Consider the following 27,345-nt stretch of genomic DNA (forward strand, 5'->3'; position numbering starts at 1 on the left):
ACAAAGAAAGGCACTAATTAAATACAACAACGCTTCTGCTCCGACATGGAAAAGAAAGCCCTGCAAGTGGGAGAGCAGCCAGCCCTCAAGTCCTCTGAGGGCTGAGAGAAGCCGGCCAGGCACAAAGCTCCCTCCCTGCCCTCCTCACTCCTGCAAGCCCCAGGACCTGAGCTGGGGATGGCTGAACGGGAGCCACTTCACCTCCATAGCAGAGAAAAGCCACAGCTCACCTGCACGCCCTCCAAGAGAGGAGTTGTTCCACTTGCATAGGGAGACACAAGCCTTATTTGCTTTGTTCATGGAGCCCTCTGCATCATTCATTTTTTGTTTTCCCCTGCTCATTTCAAAAAATCTGACTTCTCCCATGATGGCAGACAGAGGTAAGTGAGATTTACCCATGCTGCCTCGACTCACTTTTTGGAAATAATCTGATTGCAGATGATAGAGAAACTTTTTAACTACACAGGATAAAAAGCTCTCCCTCCTGGGCTAGCAAGGCTTTCAGTGACTTCGGAGGGCAGCCTGTGGCCAGCAGGCATGGGGAACAGCTCTCTCTGGGATGGTTTGAACAGCACCTGCAGCAGTGCAGGCAACAGCTGCTACCTGGACAGCAGCATGAGGTTCAACTTCTCCTTCCAAGAGCAAGCAGCCGATTTCTATGTTGTCCTCCCTGTGATTTACTCCGTGATTTGTGCTGTTGGGCTCACAGGCAACACCGCTGTCATCTACGTGATCCTCAAGGCTCCAAAGATGAAGACTGTGACAAACATGTTCATCCTGAACCTTGCCATAGCTGACGACTTGTTCACACTTGTCCTGCCCATTAATATTGCTGAGCACCTCCTGCACTACTGGCCCTTTGGAGAAGTCCTCTGCAAGGTCATCTTGTCCATAGACCACTACAACATCTTCTCCAGCATTTATTTCTTAACAGTCATGAGCATAGACCGCTATCTGGTCGTACTGGCCACAGTCAAGTCCAAGAGGATGCCACATCGTACGTACCGAGCAGCCAGGATCGTCAGTTTGTGCATCTGGATCCTCGTCACCATCATAGTTCTCCCCTTCATCATCTTCGCTAACGTCTACGTGGACGACCTGGAGATCAAGAGTTGTGGTCTAAATTTCCCCAAGCCCGAAAGGTTTTGGTTCAAAGCCAGCAGGATCTATACCCTCATCCTTGGCTTCGCCATCCCAGTATCCACCATCTGCATCCTCTACACCATGATGCTGTACAAGCTGAGGAACATGCACTTGAACTCTAACGCTAAAGCCCTGGACAAAGCCAAGAAGAAAGTCACTATCATGGTCTTCATCGTCCTGGCCGTGTGCCTCTTCTGCTGGACCCCCTTCCACTTGGCCACCATCGTGGCTTTGACCACTGACTTGCCCCAGACCTCCATGGTCATTGGCATATCCTACTTCATCACCAGCCTAAGCTATGCCAACTCCTGCTTGAATCCCTTCTTGTACGCCTTCCTGGATGACAGCTTTCGGAAAAGTTTCCGGAAGATGCTGGAATGCAGAACTTCTTAAGCACGGGGCTGGGACAACTTTGCAAACTTAGGGGAACACTTACTGAATGCACAACCCTTCTCTTTAGTTTACACGTAATGTATGTGTATGTCTGTCATCATTCCCACATTTTGTCCTGCTTACCTGCAAGTCTTGCATTTTCCCCAAACATCTCAGCATCGCATCGCTACGGTCTTATTTTTAATCACACCCCCCAAAGCACTAAGGACAAAACTTCCCCGTTAACGGTTTGCTTCTGCTCCATGGCAGTCCTTTATTGCCATCTGCTGTACAGCACGGAGAAGCTGAAGAGCAGCTCTCAGATTAAGGGGTTGTTCGGTTCTCAATTATCTGGGGGATGGTTTGATGCAGCAGAGCCAACACACACTGTCATAGCAAAACAGAGGATGCAAGATGAGTATTTGCAAGAGTATTTCGTGTCCATGTGTGCACAGGTGTTATGGCCTTGGTTTTGACTGAGGGATGTATTTTTCACACCCACAGCCAGATTTCTTCTTTCCTGAACTGGCAACACAAGTTAAATTTAAACCAAAAAGCAAAACCTGTGTCTTAAAGTTGATACCCAACACCACATAAATATTTCAGCAACTGTAGTGATTTGTGTTAGAAGTTATTTTTAACTAATTGTTTCTGTTAAATGTCAAATATATATTTATTTAAGAGTGACTGATGAAATAAACTTCATGGGGGAAAAAATTGGTCCTTCTTTCTCTGAAGAAACCCTGTGCTACTTGTCCCACGTCATTGCTAGATGTATTGCATTTTACCTACTGTAAAATCAGAAGTCATCAATTTGTAACAAATCAGGTGTTTTGTAACCCACAAACAAATCAGGTGTTTTGCTGCCCTCACCATGGCTTTCCCCCAACCAGCTCAAAGCACAGGTGAATCTCTCTCCATATAACATCAAATACTTATAAATAGGTACCTCACTTGCCCCCAAATACCTGTAGCCTCTTAGCTACGCTTCTAGACCCACACACCAGCTTACAGAAAAGTTTTTATGCACATTTGTGCACAGTGTTTCAGTGTTTCCCCCTGCTTAAAGGTCAGGGAGGGGACCCACAGGACCACGGTACACCAGGAGCAGTCATGTAGCCACCAGAGCACCTTGTGAAGCGTGAATGGAAATTTCCAGCCAAAGCAATACAGAAAACCCACTGCAGTCATTACCACCCTAAAAAAAAACACCTGATACCAGCCCTTGTGCTAGGGCAGCAGGCCCAGCTGAGCACAGCACTCAGAGTCCTGGAGGGCTGCAGGAAGAGGTCTGCCTAGGGCAAGCTTGGTCTCCCATCCTTTAACCTCCCTAGGAAACTATAATAACTGGCTTAAAGTTTGCAAAAGAAGCTGTCCTCAAAAAAAAAAAAACCTCATGTCTCATTTACAATGAGACACACTTAAGCTTTTTCTCCCCAGTTTTTCTTCACTTTCCCTTCTTCAGCTTGGGACAGGGAAAGCTCCCTGGCCCTAAAGGCACCAAGGTGGGTCCTGAGCTGTCTGCACCCCACCAGGGAGGGGCAGAAAGGGTAAAGCAAAAGAACAGGGGGCAGAGACAAGCTGCAACACACCTACCTGAGCCCATCCATGAGACAAGATACCAAGAACATCAGTTCTCCCAGAAAACAAGGACAAAGAGGAGGCTGCACCCCAAGGCCCATCTGGGAGAACACACTAGGAGGGGAGGGCTCTGGTGGCAGCACCCAGCTTAAAAAGGCTCCTGGAGAGGGTGGGGGCTTGGGGCAGCCCCCAGGTGAGGCTGCTCGGGGTGATTCAGGCCTGTCAGTACCCTCAGGGCTCTGGCACCAAAATTAGCAGCTTTTGGTACATCACAAAGGCAATTCCACATTTCCCTTTTAGAAAACCAGAAGAGATTTGTGAACACGAAGACATTTCTGTTGCCTTCTCCATATTAAAAGTGTTCATTTTGGAAAAATTTGGAGGGTTGGGGCAATGCAGGTGGCTGATTGTGGGCAAAAAGCTGGGGGCCATGTCCTGACCACCTTCTGAGGGCAGGAGGTGGGTGCTGGCAGCAGCAGGGTGCTGGGGTGCCCCAAAGCCCCCTCGGAGCAGAGACTGGGCACCACAAGCACCTGGGCTGTGACAGGCACCCACCTCTTCAGCACGGCTGCCATCTGCTGGCTACAGGCTCCAGAGGGGGGAAAAAAACCTGGGGTTCCCCAAAGTTGGCTCCTGGGGTGCCACCGAGCTCCTGGATTGTCTGCTTAGGTCCATCGCCACTGCTCGTCGGCGTCAGATCTGCAGGAAGGGCAGCAAAGCCTCTCTCCAGCTGAAATCACACTCGTTCAGACCTGAGCATCACTGATGGAGTTTTTCCCTTTTAATCCTGTGCCACGACCGCCACGGAATCAGCGTGACTGAGGCTGGGGGCACCTCTGGAGCCTGACACCCCCTGCTCAAGCAGCCCCTGCTGCAGTTTGCCCTGACCATGTCCACTCCAACTTTAAATATCTCCAAGCATGGAGAAACTACAGCCTCACTGGGTATTGCACCACCCTTACAAAAGTGTGTTTTTTTTGCTTTTTTTTTCCTATTTTTGAATAGAATTTCCTGTATTTCAGTCTGCACCTCAGCCTCCTGTCTGAGCACCACCAAGAAAGGTGTGATCCCATCTTCTCCACATCCTCAGCAGATATTTGGCTGAGCGGCCCCAGTGATCCCACGCTTTTGCCAGCATCCTGCCTGCAGCCCTGCCTTTCTCTGTGTATTCAAGGCAGGAGCCTCAGCTCCGTTTTTCCTCCATGGGATGCCCCAGGGGAGGAAGGGGTTGCTCTGGCCGAGGTCTCCCCCAGAAAGGGGACACTCTAGAGGATGTCCTGCTGCCACGGGTGCAGGAGATGGTGATGTGCATGCCAAAAGGCACCCTGTGCTGCAGCAGCCCCGCGGCACTAAGCGGCACTCTCCGCTTCTTTTTGCAGCTCTGGCAGCTCCGCAGCACTGCTGGGCTGCACGCAGGGGAGCTGCCTGCGAGGCTGCGTGCTCGGGCAGAGCCTCTGAGCACGCACCCGGGGCCTGGCTGCTGCTGCTGCTGCTGCTGCTGCTGAGAGAGCAGAAATCAGGGCGGAGGGGACCCTTCCCTGCTCTTCGCACAAGTTCACCCTGCAGGAAACCCTAATTCATCCGTCTCAATCGCATCAGGCTGGTTTGCTGCAGACAAGCTTTGCTGTGCTTTGAACACTGGAAGCAGGGAAATAAATGCCCTTAAAAAGTCACCTAACAAATCTGCTATCGCTCTGCAAACCCAAGCATCCCTCCCAGGGTCCCCAGGATCGCAGGGGGCTCCACCAGCGACCCTCCCTCCCTTCCAGCCCCTTCCAGCTGGCCGTGCATCAAGCAGGGAAACCAGCTCAGCCCCAAAGCCGAAGATGAGCTTCCTTCTGGGGTGCCTGAATGAGTGCAAAGGTGCTGGGCAACCTCACAGCTCCCAGGCTATGGCAGGAGCTGGGGGCTTTCGGCTGGGGGCTGCAGCAGGTGGGGGAAATCAGGGGATCCTGTGTGTCCCCTACCAGGAAGGACATCAGGACATCACCTGCCCCTTGGGGACTGGGGGACTGTGCTTCGTCAGCCTCAGGAGATGGAAAAAGAGCCATTTTCCACCCCAGGAACAGGAATTGGGGCTCATATTCCCACCACAGATATTAAATGCAGGCACCTGAGACATGGAGCGGGGATCGGAAGTCGCTATTGCTTTTAAGCCTTCATGCTGCAGCAAGAAATTCTGCTCGTCTCGGTCAATTGTGCCCACTGGAGTTGTGCTGTAGCTCGATCCCCCACGAAGCTGTAATCCCCTGGTACCTGAGCAGCCTCGTGCCGTCTCCTGCTGCCGGTCACGATTTTGGGTGAGAAATGAAACAATTCTCCAGCGAGGAATGAAGGCCCAGCTCTCAAGCATATTTAGACGGAAAAAAAAAAAAAAATGAGAAGAGAAATTAAAAATAGATGAGCAAAAACTCAATATAGAGGAATACAGAAGACATGAAGCAGAAGGGTCTGTAGCTGATGTTGTTAAAAGACGTCTAATAGAGATAATTTGTCAATTTTCTGTACAGCCTGGCTTGTCCATAGCATTTGCGTTGTCACCCATGGGATCCTGGGGGCTCCTGGGGGACATCCTGGGGGACATCTGGATAGGGACAAAAGGTGCTGATGAGCCACCAGCCCCCGATGCTCCCACTGCAAACCCAGGGAACCAGGGAGCCACCCAAGTTCTCCCCTAGTTTGGGGTGAAACGAGCCCAGTTTGCTGCCTTCAGAGGGTCCCAGCTCCTTGAAGCTTGGTGTTCCCACCCTCAGCTCACTTGTGCTGGGAGGGAAAGAAAAACACCAAGTGCAGTGGCAGTAAATATTGCCAGGAGTTTCTCGCTGGCATTTGCTTTTGGTAAGCAAAGATGCAGAGAGAAAGATCAAAGCTGTCTGAATAGCTTTTAATTACGAGCCTCAATTGCTCTATTTTCTCTCAGAAAAGTATTACAATTATCTAACAAAGCTCTTCGAGTGGAATTAGGCACTAGCCCGAAGCTTCAAGAGCTGTTTAGCGGCTATTTTCCCTTTAAAAAAAAATAATATTTGATGTCTAGATAAAAAACAGGCACTCCTATAAGTGCCTAAAGCCAAATCCTGCGCTCGCTGCATAAAGAGGCAGCTGGAAAGCTTTCCCAGAGCGGAGGTGACCGTGGCTCTGGAAAGCCACCACCCCTGGCCTGTGTCCCCTCAGCACCTCCTGCATGGGGACAGGGAGTCCCCAGGGAGGGCAAAATAAACCACAGCTTTATCCCAGCAAAAGACAGCTCCCAGCAGGGACGTGTCTCCTTTTTCAGCTCCTGGAGCTGGAATTTATTTCTCCCTCTTTCACCAGGGCTTCTGTACATCATCATCTGCCCCTGCTCTGCGGCTTTCCCTGGGCAGCTCACGGCTGAAGAACAAGGCAGCTCGGGAGTTTCTAAAGCCCCAAACATCCCCCGGACAAAATTCAATAAGACAGACGAACAAGGAACGCCGAAAAAATAAGGATTCGGTTTCATAAACTTAACCTTCAAATGAGATCAGAGGCTGGTAATTAATAAAGTCAGATTTCAATGCAACGGAGCGTCCCGAGAGACCCAGCCTGCTGCTGCCTCGTATCGATGCGATGGATGCGGGTGTAATTACATTTCTCTGCGCTGTGTGGTGGAGAAAGAGGGCAGCTCTGTGCTGCGGGCTGAGCTCAGCCAAGCTCCTTCCTTGCAGGCTGAGCAGGAGCCAGGCAGAGGAGGCTGGAGGAGCAGGGATGAGACAGGTCAGAGCCTCGCCACCAGGCTCACTTCCATCCCTAACACACAAGGTGGTTTTCCAGGCGAGCGCATTGAAGCTAAACCCCAGAGAAGATGCCAAAGCAAACTGTGGGGAGAGCAGCCCTGCTCGCCTTTCCATCCCCACCACCACAGGAATGCAGGGAGCAGGGATGAATGCTAGCAGCCAGAGGTTGGGCTCGTTTTCTGCTCTTTTAAGCTTAATCCCTGGAGGCGAGCGATTATCTCCAGGAATTTTCTCTGTGGTTAAGCAAAGCAAGAACGGCGCAATGACGAGATGAGGGGAAGTCCAAAAGCTGTGAACAAATGACCTGTGCGTGTGGAGAAGTTGCCATTAATGCCTAAAATTGAGCAAACGTTAAACAGCCGAGTCACAAGGCAGGATTCATTTCACATGGGGGAAAGTAGGCTGAAAAGCCATTAATCTTGATTACCTATTGACTGCATGGCTTGTGTTTTTGTTCCTCATCACTGAGTGAATCAGCATGGCAGGGTCCTTTTAGAGTACTTACTGCACATGGCAGGCTGAAAACACACACAAAAATCGATGTTTATAGCCTGGATAGAGCCGCTGCAAACTTCGCCGGGTCTCCTCTCCGCTGCCAGCAGAAAGGTGAGCTGATGCAACAACCAAGGACCAGATTGTGGGAACGTGCTAATTCTGCCAGTGGTTTCCTTGGGAAAAAATTAAAAATAAATAAATAAATAAAAATCAAGCTGCCTGCTTAGCTTCTTGCCAATTCATCCTTCACCTCACCGTGCTCAAAATCTGTTTGGCAGGGCTGGTGCTGCTCGGCTCTTGGCTCCCGAGCACGCTGCCAGGCTGGGTGCCAGCGGTGGATGAGGGCAGGCAGGAGGGCTCCTCACAGCCCCCAGCCCCACGGGAGCTACGGCCCCTTGCTCCAGTTACATGCACTGGAGGAAAAATGCCTTTTGCTGCATTAATGGACAGGCTGAGTGCTGCCAGAAATTGGTGCCAGCACGGGCTCTGCAGGTCGGATTTGCCACCCAGCTCCTATATACTGCAGGAGGAGGCAAGGATTGGGGAGTCAAGCAGGAACAAGCAGCAAGGACATTCATAACACCATCATGGAGCCACAAATGATGCAACCTGCACATTGCTCAGGAGCATCCCAAGCAGTGCCAGCACGGAGCAAGGGGATTTGCTTCCAGGGGCCCAACCAGCATCTCAAAGACAGAGGAGCAAATACCCTGAAAGCCAAACAGGAGAGATGTTCTCCTAGGGCGAAGGTGGTCCTAGCTGGTTAGGGGTATTATTTTGCATTTTCCACTCCAAGGAGTGAGTTGTTTGGGTTGCTGAAGCAGAAATCTTGCGGCTGCTCACAGAGCAAGGCAGGGGAAAAGGCGACCTGGGTGCCCCAGGCTGCAGAGAGCCCCCATCACTCCTCTGCAGACAGCTGGGACTGCGCTGCTTTAAGGGAGAGAGAGAGCAAAGTCAGTTTACATGGCTGATTAGCATCATCGTTGCCAAGATACATAACCATGTTGTTCTATTTATTGATCATTTCATTCTGTCATGCAATTTATCCAGGCTTCGGGGTAGCGAGGAAAGGAACAAAGGGAGTTCAGGAGCCGTGGGGCTCCTTCTAGAGTGTACCCACCTTGTAAGCAGTCCTTTTTCATGTCTCCTCAGTGCTCAGACAAATCCTGAAAGTCCTTCTTTCAGAATGAGTCGTGGCTTTAACCCGTATGATATTACGTGTTTTAAGCAAAGGAGGCATGTAGTCCTGGTTTAATGGGCAAGGCAGGGGCATGCAGCCACTCAAAATGGATGTGCATCAGCTCAGACATGGCAAGGAGGGGCTACAGATCCTCTAACATCACCTCCCACCCCCAAAAACCCTGTGCCAAACACCAGTTGGCATCACAGCTCTTATATCTTATAGCCCTTATATCTCTGCTCCTCACACAGCACCGTGACTCTGGGGTTACTGGCTGATGCTGAAACCTCCGGACCTCATTTTATCTTCTCGCCCTTATTCCAGCCTCGGGGCATGGCTCAGAAGGTTCAGGTCAGGGATGTGAAGCACCCCAGAGGAGCAGGGGCGAGCCCTGCACCATCACGGTGATGGATCCACACGGAAACCTGGTGTGGAGGGGAAGGCACCACCAAGGTACAGCCCAGGAGCCTTCCAGAGGAGGTTCCCCTTGCTGGGGGAAGAATCCTGCTCACACATAAATAGCCACAAAAATAGCTGAAGGGAAGCACGGCGAAATGAGTGGGGAAGCAAAGCAGAGCGTTTCTGGCAGAGGCTGCTTTGCTGCCAGGCTTCTTTCTGAGCAGGTAGCAAGGGCTGCGCCAGCACCAGCTGCTTCTGCAGACCTCCTGTATTAAAACACGGAGGCTGCAGCAGCGCAGAGCACCCATCTCCCCACAAAGCAGCACGGGACGAGAGGCGTCCTGCTCCCAGCACCCAGCCACAGCACCCCAAATACCCAGTGGGAGATCAGAGCCCAGCTCCAGCTCCTTAGGGAGCTGACAAATCTTCCTCTGGAGAGGGAAAATAAATAAAAAAAGAAAGAGAGAGACATATTTGCAGTCTAGCTCCTCACGAAAACACTTTGGAAAAATAGCCTTGGCAACCTCTCAGCATTAGATAATGTCTTTATCAGGGCACGAGTGGCAGATGGTGAAGGGCTTTGCGGCTCCCAAGGGCGCTGGGCACTGGGAGGGTGACTTCAAGTGAACGCTGACCCGACCCAGAGACCCTCAGCCTCATCTGCAGCTCAGTAAAAGACAGCTCTGCCCTCCCCAGGTAAGTTCTTCCCGTGGCATAAAACCACCTGAACTGCAGCGAGGTGCAGATTCGGCACCTTATTGCTGCTTGTAGAAATTGTGGTTCCTTTTTGGGGAAAGTTTTCAGCAGAACAGCCTGGGCAGAGGCAAAAGGAGACGTGGAGCTGGCAGAGCGAAGCATCCCTCAAAAGCCAGAGCTTTGCCCGGAGGTGCTGGTGCCATGAGCCAAGGGGAGTCTTTGGGGAGAGCTCAGCTCATCCCTCCCAGGGCCTCCACGGCCAGCAGCAGCAGGGAGAATGCTTAGGACATTAATAAATTCCATAATACTGAGTAAAGTGTTTTATTTTATGGCTTTGCCATAAGAACTCACTCCTGGGTACTTATAATTAACTGAACTAGAAAAGCAATAAAGATTTCAGTGTTGTTTTTTTTTTTTTTCCTCACCAATTTTCTCTTTTTTTTTTTTTTTTTTAAATCCCCACTGTTAATAAAGAAACCTCTGCTGATATTTACCTGCTCGGGTAGGAATATTGATCTGCATGCAGAGAGAAGACACTTTCCTTATTGCACATCTCACTAGATAATCCATCTAGTCAGGCTGCAGAATATTGCTTTGGCTTTGTTTTCGGAGCAGTGCTGTAATTCCCCGTCCTGCCCAGCCCTGTAAACCCAGAGAAGAAGCAGCAGGGGGATGGGAAGGGCTTGATCCAGCCCTAAACCCCAGCAGCCAGTGCCCCATGGGACCTGCCTGCAGTGGGGCTTTGGGTGCGGGCAGCTCGTGTCCCTCTCCAACCACCCTTTTTGTAGTTTCCTCACATCTTCTGCTTCCAGGCTGCCTCCAGACAAAGCCGGCGTAATAAACATCCCCTCTGACCTCAGTAAAAAGGGACTGGGTGCTTCGGTGGTGTTGCATGCCCTCGGCAGTGCTTTGGGTGGAGAAATAAGCCCACGTGCTGGCACCCCAGCAAGCTGCTCCGTGCACTTCAGGCTTCCAGACTCCGCATCATTCCAAGTACACGGGGTTTTTATTTTCCTTTATTAAAGCGCACAAGTAGCCACCTAGGAAATTGTCACTTACACTGCGGTAATTGTAAAATCATATCAACACAACCATTTCAGAGGAGAATTAAAGAGCCTGTGCTCCAGCCGGCCAGCCGATCACAAGCCTTTAACTCTGTAGGCACGGTACAATAAAGCTTTTGCTTCCAGGTTTTGTTGTTCTTCTCATAACGAACTCCACTGAGCATTGAACAGAATGCCTAAACACGTTCACTGCAAGGGCCACGGAATTACCCAAAAGCTCAGTAAACACACATTTATTGGGTACTTGATTACGCGAGATTGTTGCAGCATAGTCATTATAACAAAATCCGTATAAAAAATGCCAAACACTGGGGTATCTTCAGAGGACATAAATCTATTTAAAAACGCAACCAGGAATTACAAAGGGAGCGTGGCTGCTGCTGAACCTGAACTAAGGAGCTCCCTCCTGCTCCTCCACAGCTCTGCAGGAGGAGCCCAGCAGCCGTGTCCCAACCCCATGCGCACCCAGCACCCCGTGCCCAGGTGATGCTCCATGCTCATTTTATCGCAGGCACGGATGCAGCCTGCCAGCAGCTTGGTCCTGGGCAGTCTCCTTTACATACCTGGGGGCTGTACGAGATTTCCTGGTGAGTGCAAGGGGACAAACATCCATCACAAAGTGCTTAAAGTGCCCAGAGCTCCTCCTCTCCCTTGGTTATTCAGGGGAAGTGCTACTTGTAAAGTTTTCTCTGGTACCCCTCCAGCTTCCCAATCAAACACTAAACAGTGTGAAAATCCCTCCAGCTTGCACAGTTTGCAAGGGGTCTGGGTCCTATACATGGGACACTGGAATCGCATCTATATTTTATATTTTAAGCCCAACCATGGGGGAAACACTCTACATAGAAATATAACATCGGATTCTTTTGTACAGCATATATAAAGAACATGACAGCATCAAAATATTGGCAAATCAATACATTAAAAATACAGAATCTCATAGACCAGAGCACAAGAAATATATATTCAGGTGAAATCTGTACAGTTTGGCCGATGCTGCCATTTCTTGCGTTGGGGCTGACCTCCCCTCTCCATGCAGAGGTCGCTGCTTCACTCCCCCATCAGCACCACAAGCCACCACTCCCCAAGGCTTCCTGGGGCTGTTGTGCTACAAAAACACAAGGCTGCTGTCCCTGCCAGAGCAGAGGGCGCTTGGTGGTTAAACTGTTTGGGAATACTTCCCAAATTTCATTTTACAATGAAATTTTTCACCTTTAGGAGAGGAAAATCAGTCTGGTTGGGGGTGGTGCCACAGCAGCGTTTCCCCAGCTCTCTCAGCATCACGTAAGTCATTTTGCTTAAAAAAAATAAACTGCTTTTTGTATGGTCTGTACACTGTTTGTCTGACACGGAGCAGGTGGGACTGTTTTAGGCTGCCCTTCACACCAGAAACATCCGTGTCTCCTGGAGGAGCTGCCAGTGTAATGCTTTGAGCTGGCTTTCCCCTATACATAAGTACTTGTATACATAGGCCACCTCATTCCTTCCCCCTCTCAGTGAGGAGGGTCACCAAGGCATGCTTGGCAAGCCAAAATCCTATGCCATAGCTGTACCCATAGCAATATTGAGATGCATATGCATATATACAGCCATTCTGTCCATTATTACAACGGAAATACAGTGCTTAAAAAAAAATAAAATTATAGCAGCATGTAAACAAAGGTGTGTTCATTTCATCTGTCTTTTCTTCCTCCTCTTCTGAGCTGTGCTCGTCAGCTTTGGCAGCCCCTCCTCAATGCCCAGCTCAGGCGGAGGATTTTGCCGCAGAGCTCCGTCCCCAGGAGCTGCCCTTGTCCGCCTGAGGCTTCGAGCCCCGGCTCCTGGCAGCTTGAATTTCCCTTTCTGCCAGCTATGCTCCCTCCTCTCCCTCCCTGCAGCCTTCCCCTCGTGGTGACTCATCCTGGAGATGATCTTGGGTTTGCTCCGACAGCCGTTGCCCGCTTTGGCTTCGGCGAAGTCTCATTTCAGAGCAGTGCCGCAGGAATAAAACCGCACACGAGCTACCTGGTGAGCCACGCGAGCCGAGAGTCTTAACTCAGGGAGGAGAAAAAGAAATGCAATAGTCTGCGTTTTGTCTGTCTCCCAGCAGCAGAAGCGTAAGGTGCAGGAGCAATGCCTGTTTTAAACCCTTAAATCCTGAATTCTCCGTAGTGTTGCAAACCGTCAGGGTTTCACAGGAATCAAAAGGCTGATTTTAGAGATGTTCCTCAGTGCAGCGTGCACCGGAATTAAAAATACATCAAACTGCCTTTTTTTCTTTGCATGCTCTTGCAGTGTCCAATTTTCCCAACCCCCAAAATGATTTCCTTGGTTTCTTGCCTCTCAGTCCCGAGGCCCTGCTAAAGGGCCGTTATCTGAGTTAGCTCTGACGTGGGGGTGGTTGGACTCTGCTGGGCGACAGCCACCATGGGAATTTCCATGCCTAGTCAGGCCGGATTGTTAGTCCCCTCCGAGTTCTTGCAGGCATAAGCCACATCCTTGGCGATGCTGCACATCCTGTTGGACATCTGCAGCTCCGTCCTGAAAGCGCTGGGGAAGCAGAACTTCTTGAAGCACGCCTTGAAGTTCTCATCCAAAAAGGCGTAGAGGACGGGGTTCAGGCTGCTGTTGGCGTAGCCCAGCGCCGTGCAGAAGCAGGAGATGGCCAGCTCGAGCTCGCTCTCTGCCTTGGCGCCCAAGCACTGGACCAGCACAAAAATCTGGATGGGAGTCCAGCAGATTATGAAGACGGCCACCACCACCAGGACCATGCGGGTGATGCGCCTCAGGTTTCGGTCCTTCTCCTTGGAGCCTGAGAGGACGCGGACGTTCTTGAGCCGTCGGATCATGAGGCTGTAGCAAATGGTAATGATCAACACGGGGATCATGAAGGAGAAGAGAAAGACGCAGATGCCAAACACTGGATCCCAGTAATCCACGGGTGAAGGGAGCTTAATTAGACAATCAATTTCTGCAAGGGAAAATAGAAAGGGGAGGAAGATCAGCAAACACATACCAGGAACAGAAACATCGGCAGTTTCTGCTTGGTTAGGCATGCTTAATACAGAAAAGCAGTAGCAGTGAGGTAATGGCAAAGAGACAAGGGTTAAAATCCCTTTACAGCAGGGAGCTCAACCCACTGGCTGCCCCCTCCAGTACCTCGCCAACCCATGGCCACTCCATTAAACTCTCCCACCCCAGATGCCTTTTTACTGACCATTGTTTTCATTCTCTGCAGATCCCATCACCATCGCTGGGATGCCAAAGACAGAAGCCAGTGCCCAGATGCAGACGTTCACCACCTTGGCCTTGTGGGGAGTGCGGATGTCCAGGGCTTTGATGGGGTGGCAGATCGCGATGTAGCGGTCGACGCTCATCATTGTCAGGGTGAAGGTGCTGGTGAACATGTTGTAGTAGTCTATAGAGATGGCAATCTTGCAGAGGACATTGCCAAAGGGCCAGAAGCCCAGGAACGTGTCCGTACCCTGGAAGGGTAAGGTCATCAGACACAAGGTATCAGCCAGAGCGAGGTTAAAGATGTAAATGTTGGTGGCTGTCTTCATCTTGGTGAATCTGAAACGCAGAAGTGAGCAAGGGTTAGAGCTCCGGCTGCCCTTGATGAGCGATGGGTAAGGCACCAAGGTCTGATGAAGAGGGCACTCTGTCATGGTAGGAAGGAGATGTTATATTTTTCTAATAAATAAATAAATAAATAAATAAATAAATAAATAAATAAATAAATAAATAAATAAATAAAATGGAAGAGAGATTGAACACTGCTCCTTCCTTTCTATTTCCCACGAGCTCATTCCCAGTTCCTGCAGTGATGAAAATGGTGCTTCCACACACAGTCTCACGGGCAGGAAAAGCTTATTCCCATAGACCGCACGGAAGGACAATGAAAGCCTGAGGCTGTCAGCTCCTATCATGCTTTTTGAAAAATGACTTCAATAAGACTAATCTAGAATTTCATCACATATGGCTTCATTATCTTAAATACTGGTGAGAGCTTTAGCCAGTAAGCTGATTTGAAAGGCTTCATATGGCCCAGGGATAAGTTGATTAGCCATTTTGTATAGGCTCATAGCCAAAGATGATGGGTAACGTGAGCTGTAAGACCTGGGTGAGATGGCCAGCCCTGGTGAGGAATGAGATTTGTATCAGACATCAAAATATCACAGTGGATCTTCCTAAGGAAAGAGACAGTTTGGAGATAAAGACTTGAGCCAAACTCCAAAGGGCTTTTGTCATTATTATATTGCTTTTATCGCATGAACTGACGGCCCCAAAAGATTCACCTTGCTCTAACGTTGGTCATCTCCTTTTCACAGATGGGAAGTGATGCTGGGAAAGATGTGATCAGCTGCCCAAGGATGCATGCAGAGCGTGCAGAAATGGAAACTCAGCTGTGACTGAGCCTAACCTTTCAGCTCCAGGATGCTCCTCTCACGGACACAGAGAGCTAAAATGTTGGCATATTTTAAAACTTCAGTTCATCCATCATTTACTATACTAATGGCCTTTGCAGAAGTGTTGCCAGACATGGCAGACAATGATATGTTATTAATCGAGGGCAAGTTCATTTGGGAGCAACACTGAAACCCATAAACTACTGCGCTATTTCCACTTCGCTAGGCACTAGAATATTACAGGGTCTGATTTGACCTGAAAAGCTTTTGGTCAAATTAAGCCAGGAGAGCAAAGCCAAGGAGCAAAGGAGCCCACCTTTGACCTTGAAAGCCAAGGGAAGGTTTTGGAGGGGGTGAACATTGGCACAAGCACCTGATGGTCCCACGTGAGCCTGAGTCAGGCTCCTCCTGGCCCAGAAATCACAGCCGCCAAGCAAGTGATGGGTTCTTAGAAAGCCTCCTCGGATCAAACTAATTTATATAACCAAAAGCAGTAAAGGAAAAATACCGGTGTCTTTGTTGTTGTGAAGGGATGACCAAGCAATACACTTTGCAAAAACAATTCAACCTGGAAGCTGCCAGGGTTTTAACACCTCGGGATTTCCTGTGTAGTTCTGCTTTAGGAAGACAGGAGCCTCCAGTGCCCCGTACCCCAGAGCAGTGGCACCAGGGTGGGTTGGTTTTGCTTTCTCATTTTTGGTATAAATGAGGTAATTTAAGTAGTGGAAACATGATGGATCTGTGACTGGATTCAGACATCTTCCCTTCTGGGTCAGCAGCTTGTGTCAGTGGTGGGGGGAGAGAAATTAAATCATTTTTCTGTATCAGCACATAAAAATACATAAAAGTGTTGTCAGCTCAGGCTTCAGGAATTTATTCAGTCACCTAAGACTGTCTTAGCAAATGACTCCTGGGAGCTGTAGGCTGCCTCTTTGCCCTCAGACCAGGCTGATCTTGCCTTCCCAAAGGTCAAGCTTGTTCCAGTCCATCCTTACAGGATGCGAGGACAGAGGCAATTCATCACCATGCCTCTAACTCCGGCTTCTTTCACTGATGTTATAACTTACAGGAATAACAACTGCATAAAAAAATTATAATAATGATTTTAAAAGGCCCGCTTAAGCACATAGAGGGAAAAAAATAAGAAATTCTGAGCAACTTGAGAAACAAGCAACAATCCCTTTGCATCTACCACTAAGGCTGGACCCATCCTGCATCCACAGAGGACAACACTGTCCCCATCCATGCATGCCCCTGTCCCCAGCACAATGAGAAGTCTGGGGCATCTCAGCCAGCCCTGTCCAGGCTGCAAACCTCAGCTCTCCATCCCAATCCCTCCACCCAGGAGGCCTCGCTGTCCCCTCCCTGCTGTCCCTGTTGTCACCCCCTTCTCAAGGTGACAGCAGAGCCACCTCCCCTGGCAGGGAGGATGTGCTGGGGGCAGCTGGCCCCACCGCTTGCCTCCTTCAGCTGACCTTCAAGTGGATTCTGAGCCATTTTTTTTGCTCTTAACAGGTGGAGAAATTAATTTACACCTAATTAATTACTTGTAGCTCCACTTCTCTCCGCACGCTGAGAGCCAACAGTCATCATCCCAACAAACCAATGTTCCCAAACATTTCCAGAATGTTCAGTACAAACAAAAATCAATTAATCATTTCTCTGTGGATTAACCTTCCTTTTCTTTTTCCCTGGGAACTGAGAGTGTTCTCTTTCTTAATCTGCACAAAAAAAAAAAATAAAAAATAAAAAATAAACTCTCAGGCTGTAGGAGGCACCTAAGACCCCCTCCCAGCACGGCTCTGACTCGGATAAGCCTCTGGCCCCCCTGGAGGACATCACCTCCCTGCTGAGCCACTTTCTTGCTCTTGGTCACAGAGGCAATTTCCTAATGGAGCATCTCCTGCAGGGCAGCCCAGCCAGCTCCCAGCTCTGCATCCTGCTCCACCTTTGCCACAGATGTAATCCCTTTTGCTCTGCTCTCGTGCTCTCCCAGCTATTGAAGCTGAAGAGGAAAAGCATGGAGACAGCAGCTCAGCGCTTGGTTTCCTCCTGCTTTTTGCTAAGTGAGCCCCCAGGCAGCGTTACATGGGGCAAATCCTTCAGGGGAGGGAACGAGGTGGGAAGGCAGCAGCTCTTCTACGCGCTGGGCTTTGAGGTCTTGTTTTCGGCAGGGATGGATGGATTCTGCCCCTGGCTGAGCCTCAGGGCAAGCTGCAAAGCTGTTGTTTTGGCATCTCTCCTCCTGTCCACCCAGCTACACAGAACAAGCCGCCCCTGATGCCCCAGGGGTAAGCACCAGCCGGTTGCAGCAACCCCAGAAGCTGAAACGGGGCTGCAGACACCAGGGTAGAGGGGACAGAGCAAAGCCTTCAAGCCCAGGGGAGCTGTGAGCATCACCTCCAGGCGCCCTCTGCCTCTTCGAGCCTTTTGGTGGTGATGCTCTAACTCCAGCTCATTGGGATGCAGACAGTGCTGTTCCCTCGAGCAGCTCCCTCCGTCCCCACCAGCCTTCACTGCCCTTCCCGGACACGCAGAGGTCTGCAGAGAAGCAGGGAAGCAAAACACAGCAGAAGAGGCTCAGGAGGGTTTTTGCCGAGCTGCTCCAACCGTGACGGTGGAAAACAGCAGTGGTCCAGTGACAGCTCTGCTCCCAGCCTGCCCGCAGCCCAGAGGTTGTACAAAGCTGGTATTTGATCTGGCACGGACCATCCTGGTTTGTGTCACCCCTGCCGCACACCCACGCGGTGCCCTGCACGTCCCCGCCGCTGCGATCGCTGCTTCAGAGCCAGCTCATCCTGAAATTCCTCCCCAATCTAAGCCTGATTGTTCCTACTGGTGCAACAGGCCACAAACAGCCAGCAAATTTATGAAGCGAGCTTAAAGCGTTTTGGACTACGAAGCCAGATGCTCCCACAAAAGCAGCCAGCACCACTGGCACGTAAAAGCCTGTTAATTACCTGGCAGGATGGTGGCTGATGAGCAAGGGGTTAAGGAGGCTGCCACCAGCACCACGGCTTTGGGACAGGCAATTTTCTTGCCCTTTGAGTCTCAGCTCGGTGTCTGGGTGACAGCTTTGACAAATGAGCCGTGCTCCCCTCCAGGAGCCTCTGGGGAATGGTGTCAGGAGCCAGCACAGACGGGGACAGGGACACCGCGTGGCCCCGACTGGTGCCATGCCGAGGGCAGAGGCTGGGCTGCTGCAGCAAAAAAAAAAAACAACTCTACAGCTCACCCAGGGTCTCATAGGGGGGCTCAGGGCTGCCTTCAGTTTCAGGAGGGTGTTTGCCAGTGCCTGCTCTGCAGCAGGATGCTCTCATCCCCATATGCAAGCTGGATCCACCCCTGCTGCATTGCTCCAGCCCTAAATGCCACCCCTGCTCCTGGGAGTTGCTCAGTCCCTAAAAGCGCTAGGAACCAAGTCCCAAATTAAGCATCACTCAATTACAGAATCACAGAATCACAGAATTTCTAGGTTGGAAGAGACCTCAAGGTCATCGAGTCCAACCTCCAACCTAACGCTAACAGCCCTCCACTAAACCATATCCCTAAGCTCTACATCTAAACGTCTTTTGAAGACTTCCAGGGATGGTGACTCCACCACTTCCCTGGGCAGCCTGTTCCAATGTCTAACAACCCTTTCAGTGAAGAAATTCTTCCTAACATCTAACCTAAAACTCCCCTGGCTCAACTTAAGCCCATTCCCCCTCGTCCTGTCACCAGGCACGTGGGAGAACAGGCCAACCCCCACCTCGCTACAGCCTCCCTTGAGGTACCTAAAAAGAGCGATAAGGTCACCCCTGAGCCTCCTCTTCTCCAGGCTGAACAAGCCCAGCTCCCTCAGCCGCTCCTCGTAGGACTTGTTCTCCAGGCCCCTCACCAGCTTCGTCGCCCTTCTCTGCACCCGCTCAAGCACCTCGATGTCCTTCTTGTAGCGAGGGGCCCAAAACTGAACACAGTACTCGAGGTGCGGCCTCACCAGAGCTGAGTACAGGGGGACGATCACCTCCCTCGCCCTGCTGGTCACGCTGTTCCTGATACAAGCCAGGATGCCGTTGGCCTTCTTGGCCACCTGAGCACACTGCTGGCTCATATTCAGCCGACTATCCACCATCACTCCCAGGTCCTTCTCCGACAGGCAGCTCTCCAACCATTCCTCTCCCAGTCTGTAGCTCTGCTTGGGGTTATTGCGCCCCAGGTGCAGGACCCGGCACTTGGCCTTGTTGAACTTCATGCAGTTGACCTCAGCCCATCGGTGCAGCCTATCCAGATCCTCCTGCAGGGCTTTCCTACCCTCGAGCAGATCGACACACGCACCTAACTTGGTGTCATCTGCGAACTTACTGAGGGTGCACTCGATGCCCTCGTCCAGATCATCGATGAAGATATTAAAGAGGACCGGCCCCAGCACCGAGCCCTGGGGGACGCCACTAGTGACTGGCCTCCAACTGGACTTGGCTCCATTCACCACGACTCTTTGGGCCCGGCTATCCAGCCAGTTTCTAACCCAGCGAAGCGTGCGCCAGTCCAAGCCAAGAGCAGCCAGTTTCTTGAGGAGAATGCTGTGGGAGACGGTGTCAAAAGCCTTGCTGAAGTCAAGGTAGACCACATCCACAGCCTTTCCCTCATCCACCCAGCGCGTCACTCTGTCATAGAAGGAGATCAGGTTCGTCAGGCATGACCTGCCTTTCATAAAGCCATGCTGACTGGGCCTGATCGCCTGCTTCCCCTGCAAATGCTGCATGATGACTCTCAGGAGGATCTGCTCCATGAGCTTTCCTGGCACTGAGGTCAAACTGACAGGCCTGTAGTTTCCCGGGTCTGCCCTCCGGCCCTTCTTGTAGATGGGCGTCACGTTTGCTAGCCGCCAGTCGATTGGAACCTCCCCTGATAGCCAGGACTGTTGATAAATGATGGAAAGCGGCTTGGCCAGCTCCTCTGCCAGTTCCCTCAGTACCCTTGGGTGGATCCCATCCGGCCCCATCGACTTGTGCACATCCAAGTGCCGTAGCAGGTCACCAACCAGTTCTTCATGGATAATGAGGGCCACATCCTGCTCCCCATCGCCTTCCACCAGCTCAGGGTACTGGGTATCCAGAGAACAACCGGTATTGCCGCTAAAGACTGAGGCAAAGAAGGCATTGAGCACCTCCGCCTTTTCCTCATCTCTTGTAACTAAGTTTCCCCCCGCATCCAGTAAAGGATGGAGATTCTCCTTAGTCCTCCTTTTTGTGTTGATGTATTTATAGAAACGTTTTTTGTTATCTTTAACGGCAGTAGCCAGATTGAGCTCCAGATGAGCTTTGGCCTTCCTAATTTTGTCCCTGCACAGCCTCGCTACTTCTTTAAAGTCCTCCTTAGTGGCCTGCCCACTTTTCCAAAGCTTATAAACCCTCTTTTTCCTCCTAAGATCAAGCCACAATTCTCTGTTGAGCCAGGCCGGTCTTCTTCCCCGCCAGCTCGTCTTTGGGCACGTGGGGACAGACCGTTCCTGCGCCATTAAGACTTCCCTCTTGAAGAGCGCCCAGCCTTCCTGGACCCCTCTGCCCTTCAGAACCACCTCCCAAGGGACTCCACCAACCAGTGTCCTGAGCAGCTCAAAGTCAGCCCTTCGAAAGTCCAATACAGCGGTTTTACTGGTCCCCTTCCTGGCCTCGCCAAGAATAGTGAACTCCACCATTGCGTGGTCACTCTGCCCAAGACAGCTCCCGACGATCACGTCCTCCACCAGTCCTTCTCTGTTTGTGAAGAGAAGGTCTAGCGGGGCACCACCCCTGGTAGGTTCACTAACCAGCTGCGTCAGGAAGCTATCTTCCACGCTCTCCAGAAACCTCCTAGACTGCTTTCTCAGGGCTGTGTTGTGCTTCCAGGATATGTCAGGGAAGTTGAAGTCCCCATGTACTGTTGCACATGGGTGACTCCCTTCATCTCATCCCACCAAAGCCAGGGGAAAACAACAGCACGGGCCTCGAAGCTGCAAGCAGGAGATGGGGAGAGCTGCCACGAGCCTTGTGGCCAAGTCCTTGGCCTGGGGGACAATTTGCCCAGGTCCGTGGGGACCTTCAAGGCAGGGGACTGCACATCCATCCCCCACAGCCTCTGCCACGGGGACTCTCCCTCCCGCTCTTCCCATTCTGTACAGACCCCTCAGCACGGGTTTCCCTTCTCTGCACAGTGCAACAATTGTCTTTGTTCTGTTTAACCAGGGAAAACTAAAAAGAGGCAGCTCCAGAGCGAGCGGAGGTCTCAGATGGCCTCGCTGGCATCCGCTGGCTCCGCACCGCATTAAACACTCACTCAATTTCAGCTCTGAGACATGCAGCTGGTCAACGTTCTCCCATTAGAAAGCTTTCTATTAGGAAATCAGCGTCTCTGAAACCTCCTAATTAACTCCATTTTCCCTGTCTCATCACAGCCAGCTGCCCTCACCCCCCTATTCGCGGGGATCGATGCAGGTTTCCAGCAGAAGGACGGATGGCGCAGCCCTGCCCGTGCTCCTCAGCATCCTGCAGCATCCCAGCCCTCATCCTACAGCCTCACCTGCAAGCAGTGAATAAAGGGTAGGGGTCTGACAGCCCCAACCTGCCTAAAGAGCTGCCTGAACTGCTCTGAAACCGCCTTCATCGCCAGGGAGAGCTGAGCAGCCCCAGTGCTTCGCCAAGGGATCTGGGCCCTGCTGCACCAAGAGGGAGCCCTGGCACAGAAGGAGGGAGCTGTCCTGCTCCACCCCATGAAGAACCCATGGCAAAGAGCCCTAGAAATGAGGCGTCACTCCCAGGGAGGTTGACCCAGCTGAGCAGATCCAGCACTGAGGAAGGGAGTCCTTCAGACCATCACTGCCGGGCATCGCAGCAATGGGATGGAGAGGGGACAAGAGGCATTTCCCAGGCCAGCAGCTGCATGGTGGCCCTGCTCCTTTTCCCTGGCACACCAGAGGCCATGGAGATTTGGGGTCTTAGTCCCTGCACTACAACGCTGTGGTTGTCCTCATGCCCCTCGAGATGCTGGGCAGCTGGGTAGGCATCGCCCCCAACCCATGGCCCAGCCTCAGCAGCACCACTGTGAGAACACCATGTCTCCTTCTTTTGGAGTCATCTCCATCTTTTCTTCCTGAAAACAAAGATCTTGGGCATCCAGCATGGCACAGCTCAGTTACGAGGGATCCCAGCGGCCTGTTTTCCCCCACTCCCTCCCCAAAACCCTACCCCTGCCGTGCTGTTCAACTCCTCGTTGCACGTTCATTAAAAGCAGCCCAGGAAATATATGCAGAAGAGAGCAGACAAACAGCAGAAGAAGGGAGGGAGGGGAGGCATTATCTCAACGGGCAAAGGAGCTCCACAATGAGCGAGCAGAACAAAGCCGCAGACGAGGCAGATTTCCACAATAGGCCCTTTACTGTCCAGGAAATTGTGCTCCTGACAAGGGCCCTTCTCGGTCTTATCCAATTAGTTCTTCAAGCACTAGGAGGGGATTGGCAGTCACATGGTGACTGTCACTACAAATTAATCATTCCAAACGTTAAACGACTCCAAATATAATAGAGATGTAGGTTGGCTTCTACAGCAGAGGGGAAAACCCAGAGGAGGCTTGGAGTTCTTATTTTTGTCTGAAATACCAAGAGATTTTAAACTTTTCCCCGAGCTGCAAAAATCTCATTCAAGAGGAACAAACAAGCCTTCCTGAAGGCTCCAATTTTCTTGAGTGCTGATATTAGACTCTGTGTTTCCCTACTCCATGAAAAACAGGAAACAATTACCGTCTACATCACCAAATCATTCCATTTTTGTGGAGGATAACACGCCAGTTTCTTACAGCTTGGGTAGCGTGTTGAAGCCTTGTTATCCCTGCTGAAAGGAGGGATGAAAACAGTTTTTGTAGGATCCACTGTAGTGGGTTTGCCATTTTTTCCCCCTTAGTGGAAGAGAAGATATTTTTGAGAATCCCCAATTCCCACGTTGGCTTGCCAGCAACCAGCTTTCAAGCCCAAAAGATGCAATTTAAAGCATGAAGCCCAGGAAGCACTCAGGCTCCAGTCCTGGGAGAAAACCTGTGCTTGAAAAGTCAGCTGGGCCAGCAGAAGACACGCACGTCTGCTAATTTGGCATCTCTGCATGAATTTACATATTTGACCGTGGTTAAATTTGAGATACTGAGTTTGGTTTATCACATCTTACCCAAGGGTAAGGGCAAGGAAAGAAAAATCTTTTTCAGAGGTAACCAGAAGTGGCACCTACAGATGCTTTAGTTCAGTTATAACCTCCCCAGTACATGATTTAAGTGGTCCTTCAAGGACCACATAGAAATACTGGGGGGAAAAAAAAACACAGATCAATACCAAAAAAGAGTAAATGAAGAGTTAAGTCTGTATATATATAGGATTGTACTGGGTAAAATGGAACAGGGAGAAGGGGAAGAGGCCTGGGTGGATGGGGGTGATGCTTGCCTTGAGTTTTACTCATTTTAAATGAGTAAAAACTGAATACAGAAGTTCCAGGGAAAATTCCAGGGCTAAATTCTGCTTTTTCTTGGTTTCGTTTATCCACCTGCAAGGCATCCAAGCCAACAGGATCAAACCTGAAGCCACCATTTTGAAAGCGTGGCCCTGCACAGGCACAGCACACGTCCATCCTGACCAGGGTGCTGCTTTGGGACATTTTTGTTCCTGACAAGAGCGACCACAGCCCCGGGGCAGCAGCCAGCAAGGTCCAGCCATGGGGACCCTGTTCCTCAGGGGAAGGAGGGATTCTTCTCCCCAGGGGCCAGCACATACCCACATTCACAGCCAGCAACGTGACATTGATATTTGGGAACAGAAACCAGTGCCCAGCCCAATTCCATGAGGATGAAACGATGGTGGCTGCTTACGTCCCATGAGACCTCAAAGACTGTGAATAAATTTCTACCAGAGCTTCTCCTCCTGACACACACCTGAGGTTTGTAGGTGCTCTGGGCGAGGAGCCCACCCCTTCCCCTGCCTGCACAGCAGCTCAGGCACCCCTGGGAGCTGCATGCCATGGACGAGGACTTTTCCCTCACCCAATCCCTCCGACTGCTCTCACGTGTGCCCACTCGGATGACTTTACTACGGTAAACAACTACAAACTACCCAGATGTGGCACTGCTGCACTGCCAGCCTCCTCTGTGCTGATGTGAGCCCTTCTCCCTGCCGTGAACTCGTCCCCGGGAAGAGCTGACAGGCAGCCTGATGAGCAGGAACGTCCCTGTGCCCTTGTAGCAGAGATTTAGCCTCCATCCGCTGACCTGTGATCATCTTTGTGAAGGAGAAAACAAGTTTACCGTGCCTTTTCTGTGCTGGCAGCATCCACCTGCACCAGGAACCCGCTAAGATGTGTGTATAGGATGGAAGCTGGCTCCTTAGCACACAGGGCACGGAGATCAGAGAAGGGTGGCTGGCATTTGACATAATCATAGCCCTGACAGTTGCAGGAACTCATTTTGCACTTACAGGGGGGAACAGGGTTTCTGATCCCAGGGCAGGGAGCGTGTTAAGGTGCCAGGAGCGTGCAGGGAGGTCAGCCAGTGCTGCTGGAGCCCTTTGCTCCATCCCTCTGCCAAGGTCCCTGCGCTCCCAGCTCCAGAGCGAGGAGCCCATCTGAGCCAGAGGAGCCATCCTCATCTCCACAGCACCCTGACACATCTTATTTATTTTCCCAAGGAATTGGAAGAGCTGCACCTATTGTTTTCTCCCCTGTAAGAGTAAGACTGAGCCTCCCAGCAGGTCCTTTCCCTTGGAATTAGATTCAGCTTTGGGAAAGGGCAGCTCCCAGACGGAGCAGCTACCTGCAGCTGGGTGCCAGACATCACACAGGAGGGAGATGTCCCGTTGAGGACCAGGCACATCCCAGCAGCTGGATGCTCCCAGCACTTTGCCCTCCCCGGGGACATTCAGTTCCCTGCCCAGCAGCTTGCAAGAAAAAAAAAAAAAAGCCCCCCTTTTTGAGCAGATCTGCACGCTCTGTTCCATTCTCTGGCTTAAACTTTAGGAGGCACCAAAGGGCAGCTGAAAGCTGGTGGGAACCTTCATCACGCCTGGGGAGGGAGAAAAACAAAATAAAACCAAAACAATGCAAGAAACGCCACATCATTGCCCCTGAAGCACATCGCAATTAGCGGGGAAGCACCTGTCTGCTCCCACCCCCCCGGCATGGATTTAGAGGGGGGAGACGTGCCCCAGCGGCTCCCTGCAGGTCCTACCTGACGATCACGTACATGACGGAGCAGTTGCCCACCAGCCCCACGATGCAGACGATGGAGTAGACGACCACGATGGTGATCTTGATGCTCAGCGGCAGGAAGCTGTCCCCCGTGCTGTTGTTGAACCAGTTGGTGGGGAGGAAGCTCAGGTTCAGCATGGAGGAGTCGTTCAGCAGCTTGCGCAGGTCGGGGTCTTCCAAAATGTGGGCAGGGAAGAGCGGGTCCATCCTGAGCCTCCAGCCCGTGCCAAGGACCTGGAGCACCGGAGAGACGGCGTGAAGCCTGCTGATGAAACAGGAGCACAAAGCTAAGGGAGAGGGGTGATGTGTGGATCGCTGGGGAGGGCACGGCCCCCCTCTGACCTCCCCAAGAGCATTTTAAGGGGATGCAGCCCCCGGAGCACCCCGCGTATCTCCACGCTGCCGGCGCAGGTTACACTGCACCACGCCAGCCCTCCCAGCTCTGCATGCTCCAAACCTGCCTCCCCCAAACCAGCCGGGGCTGGGTGACCCCACAAGCAGCTTTGTGCCCCCCACACCTCCCCCCATTTGAGCCACCGCAGCCTCCAACCGGGGCTGGGGGCTCCCCCCGGCATCCCCCCGACCCCTGCCTGCTGCAGCCCTGCGGCATCCCCTGCAAAGCGGCAGGAAAAGCTCAAAGTTGGGGGAAAAAAAAATAAATAAAATAGAATACCAAGCCCCCAGCTGGCTGCTTACCTGCGTGCGGGTTTCCCCTCTACCGCATCCAGGCACCCCGGGGGGGTTTTAGGGGGGGGACACAAAGCCGGGCTGGGCACAGCCGCAGGGGCAGGGGGCTGCTCGGTGCAAGGCAGGGCTGCTGCCAGCGCAGGGGGCTGCACCCCCGGAGCCCCCGTTTTTAAGGAAAAGGGAGGGATGGGGGGAGAGAAAGAGGGAGGGTGGGAGGGAAAGAGGGAGGACGGCGGCTGGGCAGAGCCAGCCCCGGCTGCCTGGCTGCTGCCACTGCGTAAAACCAATGCGGGGGGAGTGGTGGTGGTGGGGGGGGGGTGGAAGGAGGAGAAAAAAAAAAAAAAAAGGAAAAAAAAAAAAAGGAAAAAGCCAAACCCACACCTGCGTCCTCCCCCTGCCGCTCGGAGCTGAGGGCTCCCGGCCCCCCCTTTGCAGCTGGGGGGGCTCCAGCACCGGTTCCTTCCCCTGCAGCCTTACCTGGGGTGGGATCCCGCAGCCGGGCGACCCGGCAAATCGCCCCCTGCCCTACACCCCGAATGCTGTGCTAAGGGGAGGAGTGGAGGCAGAATGGGGAATTTGTCCTAAAATCCGGCAAAAATGCGAGGAGGGCTGGGAACCGGAGCGGGGGGGGGGCGTGTTAGGAGCCAGCATCCTGCGAGCAGGGTTCGCTAAGGGGCGTTTGGGACCCGCAGCATCCTCCCCGTGGGATCGCAGCTCAAAGGATGCGGTCCCGAAGAAGCCGCAGTGGTGGGATCAGTGTGTAAGGGGTGGGGGGGAGCCACGCGGACCCTGCCCCTAAATCTGGCCCTGGGGGATCGGCACCAACAGCCTCAGGTCCGAGCTAAGCTCTGTCACCCCACAAACAAGGCACAAAAGGGGTTTTGGGTCTGGTGCCTCACCCTCCGGTTCGGTCATCTTTCAGATTTCCCTGCAGAAGCCACTTCCCAGCAGTTTATTTTGGGGGTGCAGTGACACAGGGGTCGGACCCGATTCGGGACACGCTGCTACTGCCCAAAAGGAGACGGAGAAAAAGGAAAATGGGATCCTGAGGAATGCTGCTTCTCTTCCAGAGCCCACAGAGAGCCCGACACAGAGTTCCTTGTGCCCAGCAGACATTGCCCTTCCTGCTCTAATCCCACTTTAAAGCTTGTCTGGGGATATTTAGCACAGAAGCTGCACCTTCCTTGCGAGTAATGGAATGGTGAGGGAGCGCATGGTAATTTTCCTGACTGCTCCCATAAAAGCAGGTCCCTGCTCTGACAAGGAGCAAGGGGGAAAAGCACGAAGCGGAGACGCAGCCCTCCTGTGAGATACAGCAGTGTTTGAAGAAGGGCTTTTTGGTCAGTCCAT

At 51.9% G+C, this 27,345-nt stretch overlaps 2 protein-coding genes across 2 annotated transcripts; one reads left to right on the forward strand and one right to left on the reverse strand.

Moving 5' to 3' along the window:
• Nucleotides 1-537: 537 nt before the first annotated feature.
• Nucleotides 538-1,536, forward strand: NPBWR2 (neuropeptides B and W receptor 2; the record flags this gene model as incomplete). Its single annotated transcript, XM_084296814.1, has 1 exon — nucleotides 538-1,536. The coding sequence occupies one exon, from the start codon at nucleotides 538-540 to the stop codon at nucleotides 1,534-1,536; it is 999 nt and encodes a 332-aa protein (XP_084152940.1).
• Nucleotides 1,537-13,111: 11,575 nt separating this feature from the next.
• On the reverse strand, nucleotides 13,112-25,515 carry OPRL1 (opioid related nociceptin receptor 1; the record flags this gene model as incomplete). Its single annotated transcript, XM_084296441.1, has 3 exons — nucleotides 13,112-13,635; nucleotides 13,882-14,237; nucleotides 25,289-25,515. 3 exons carry the CDS (start codon nucleotides 25,513-25,515, stop codon nucleotides 13,112-13,114), a joined length of 1,107 nt encoding a protein of 368 aa, XP_084152567.1.
• Nucleotides 25,516-27,345: the final 1,830 nt, after the last annotated feature.

The sequence above is a fragment of the Netta rufina genome, assembly GCF_964035555.1.
Source record: "Netta rufina genome assembly, chromosome: 16".
Classification (NCBI taxonomy): domain Eukaryota; kingdom Metazoa; phylum Chordata; class Aves; order Anseriformes; family Anatidae; genus Netta; species Netta rufina.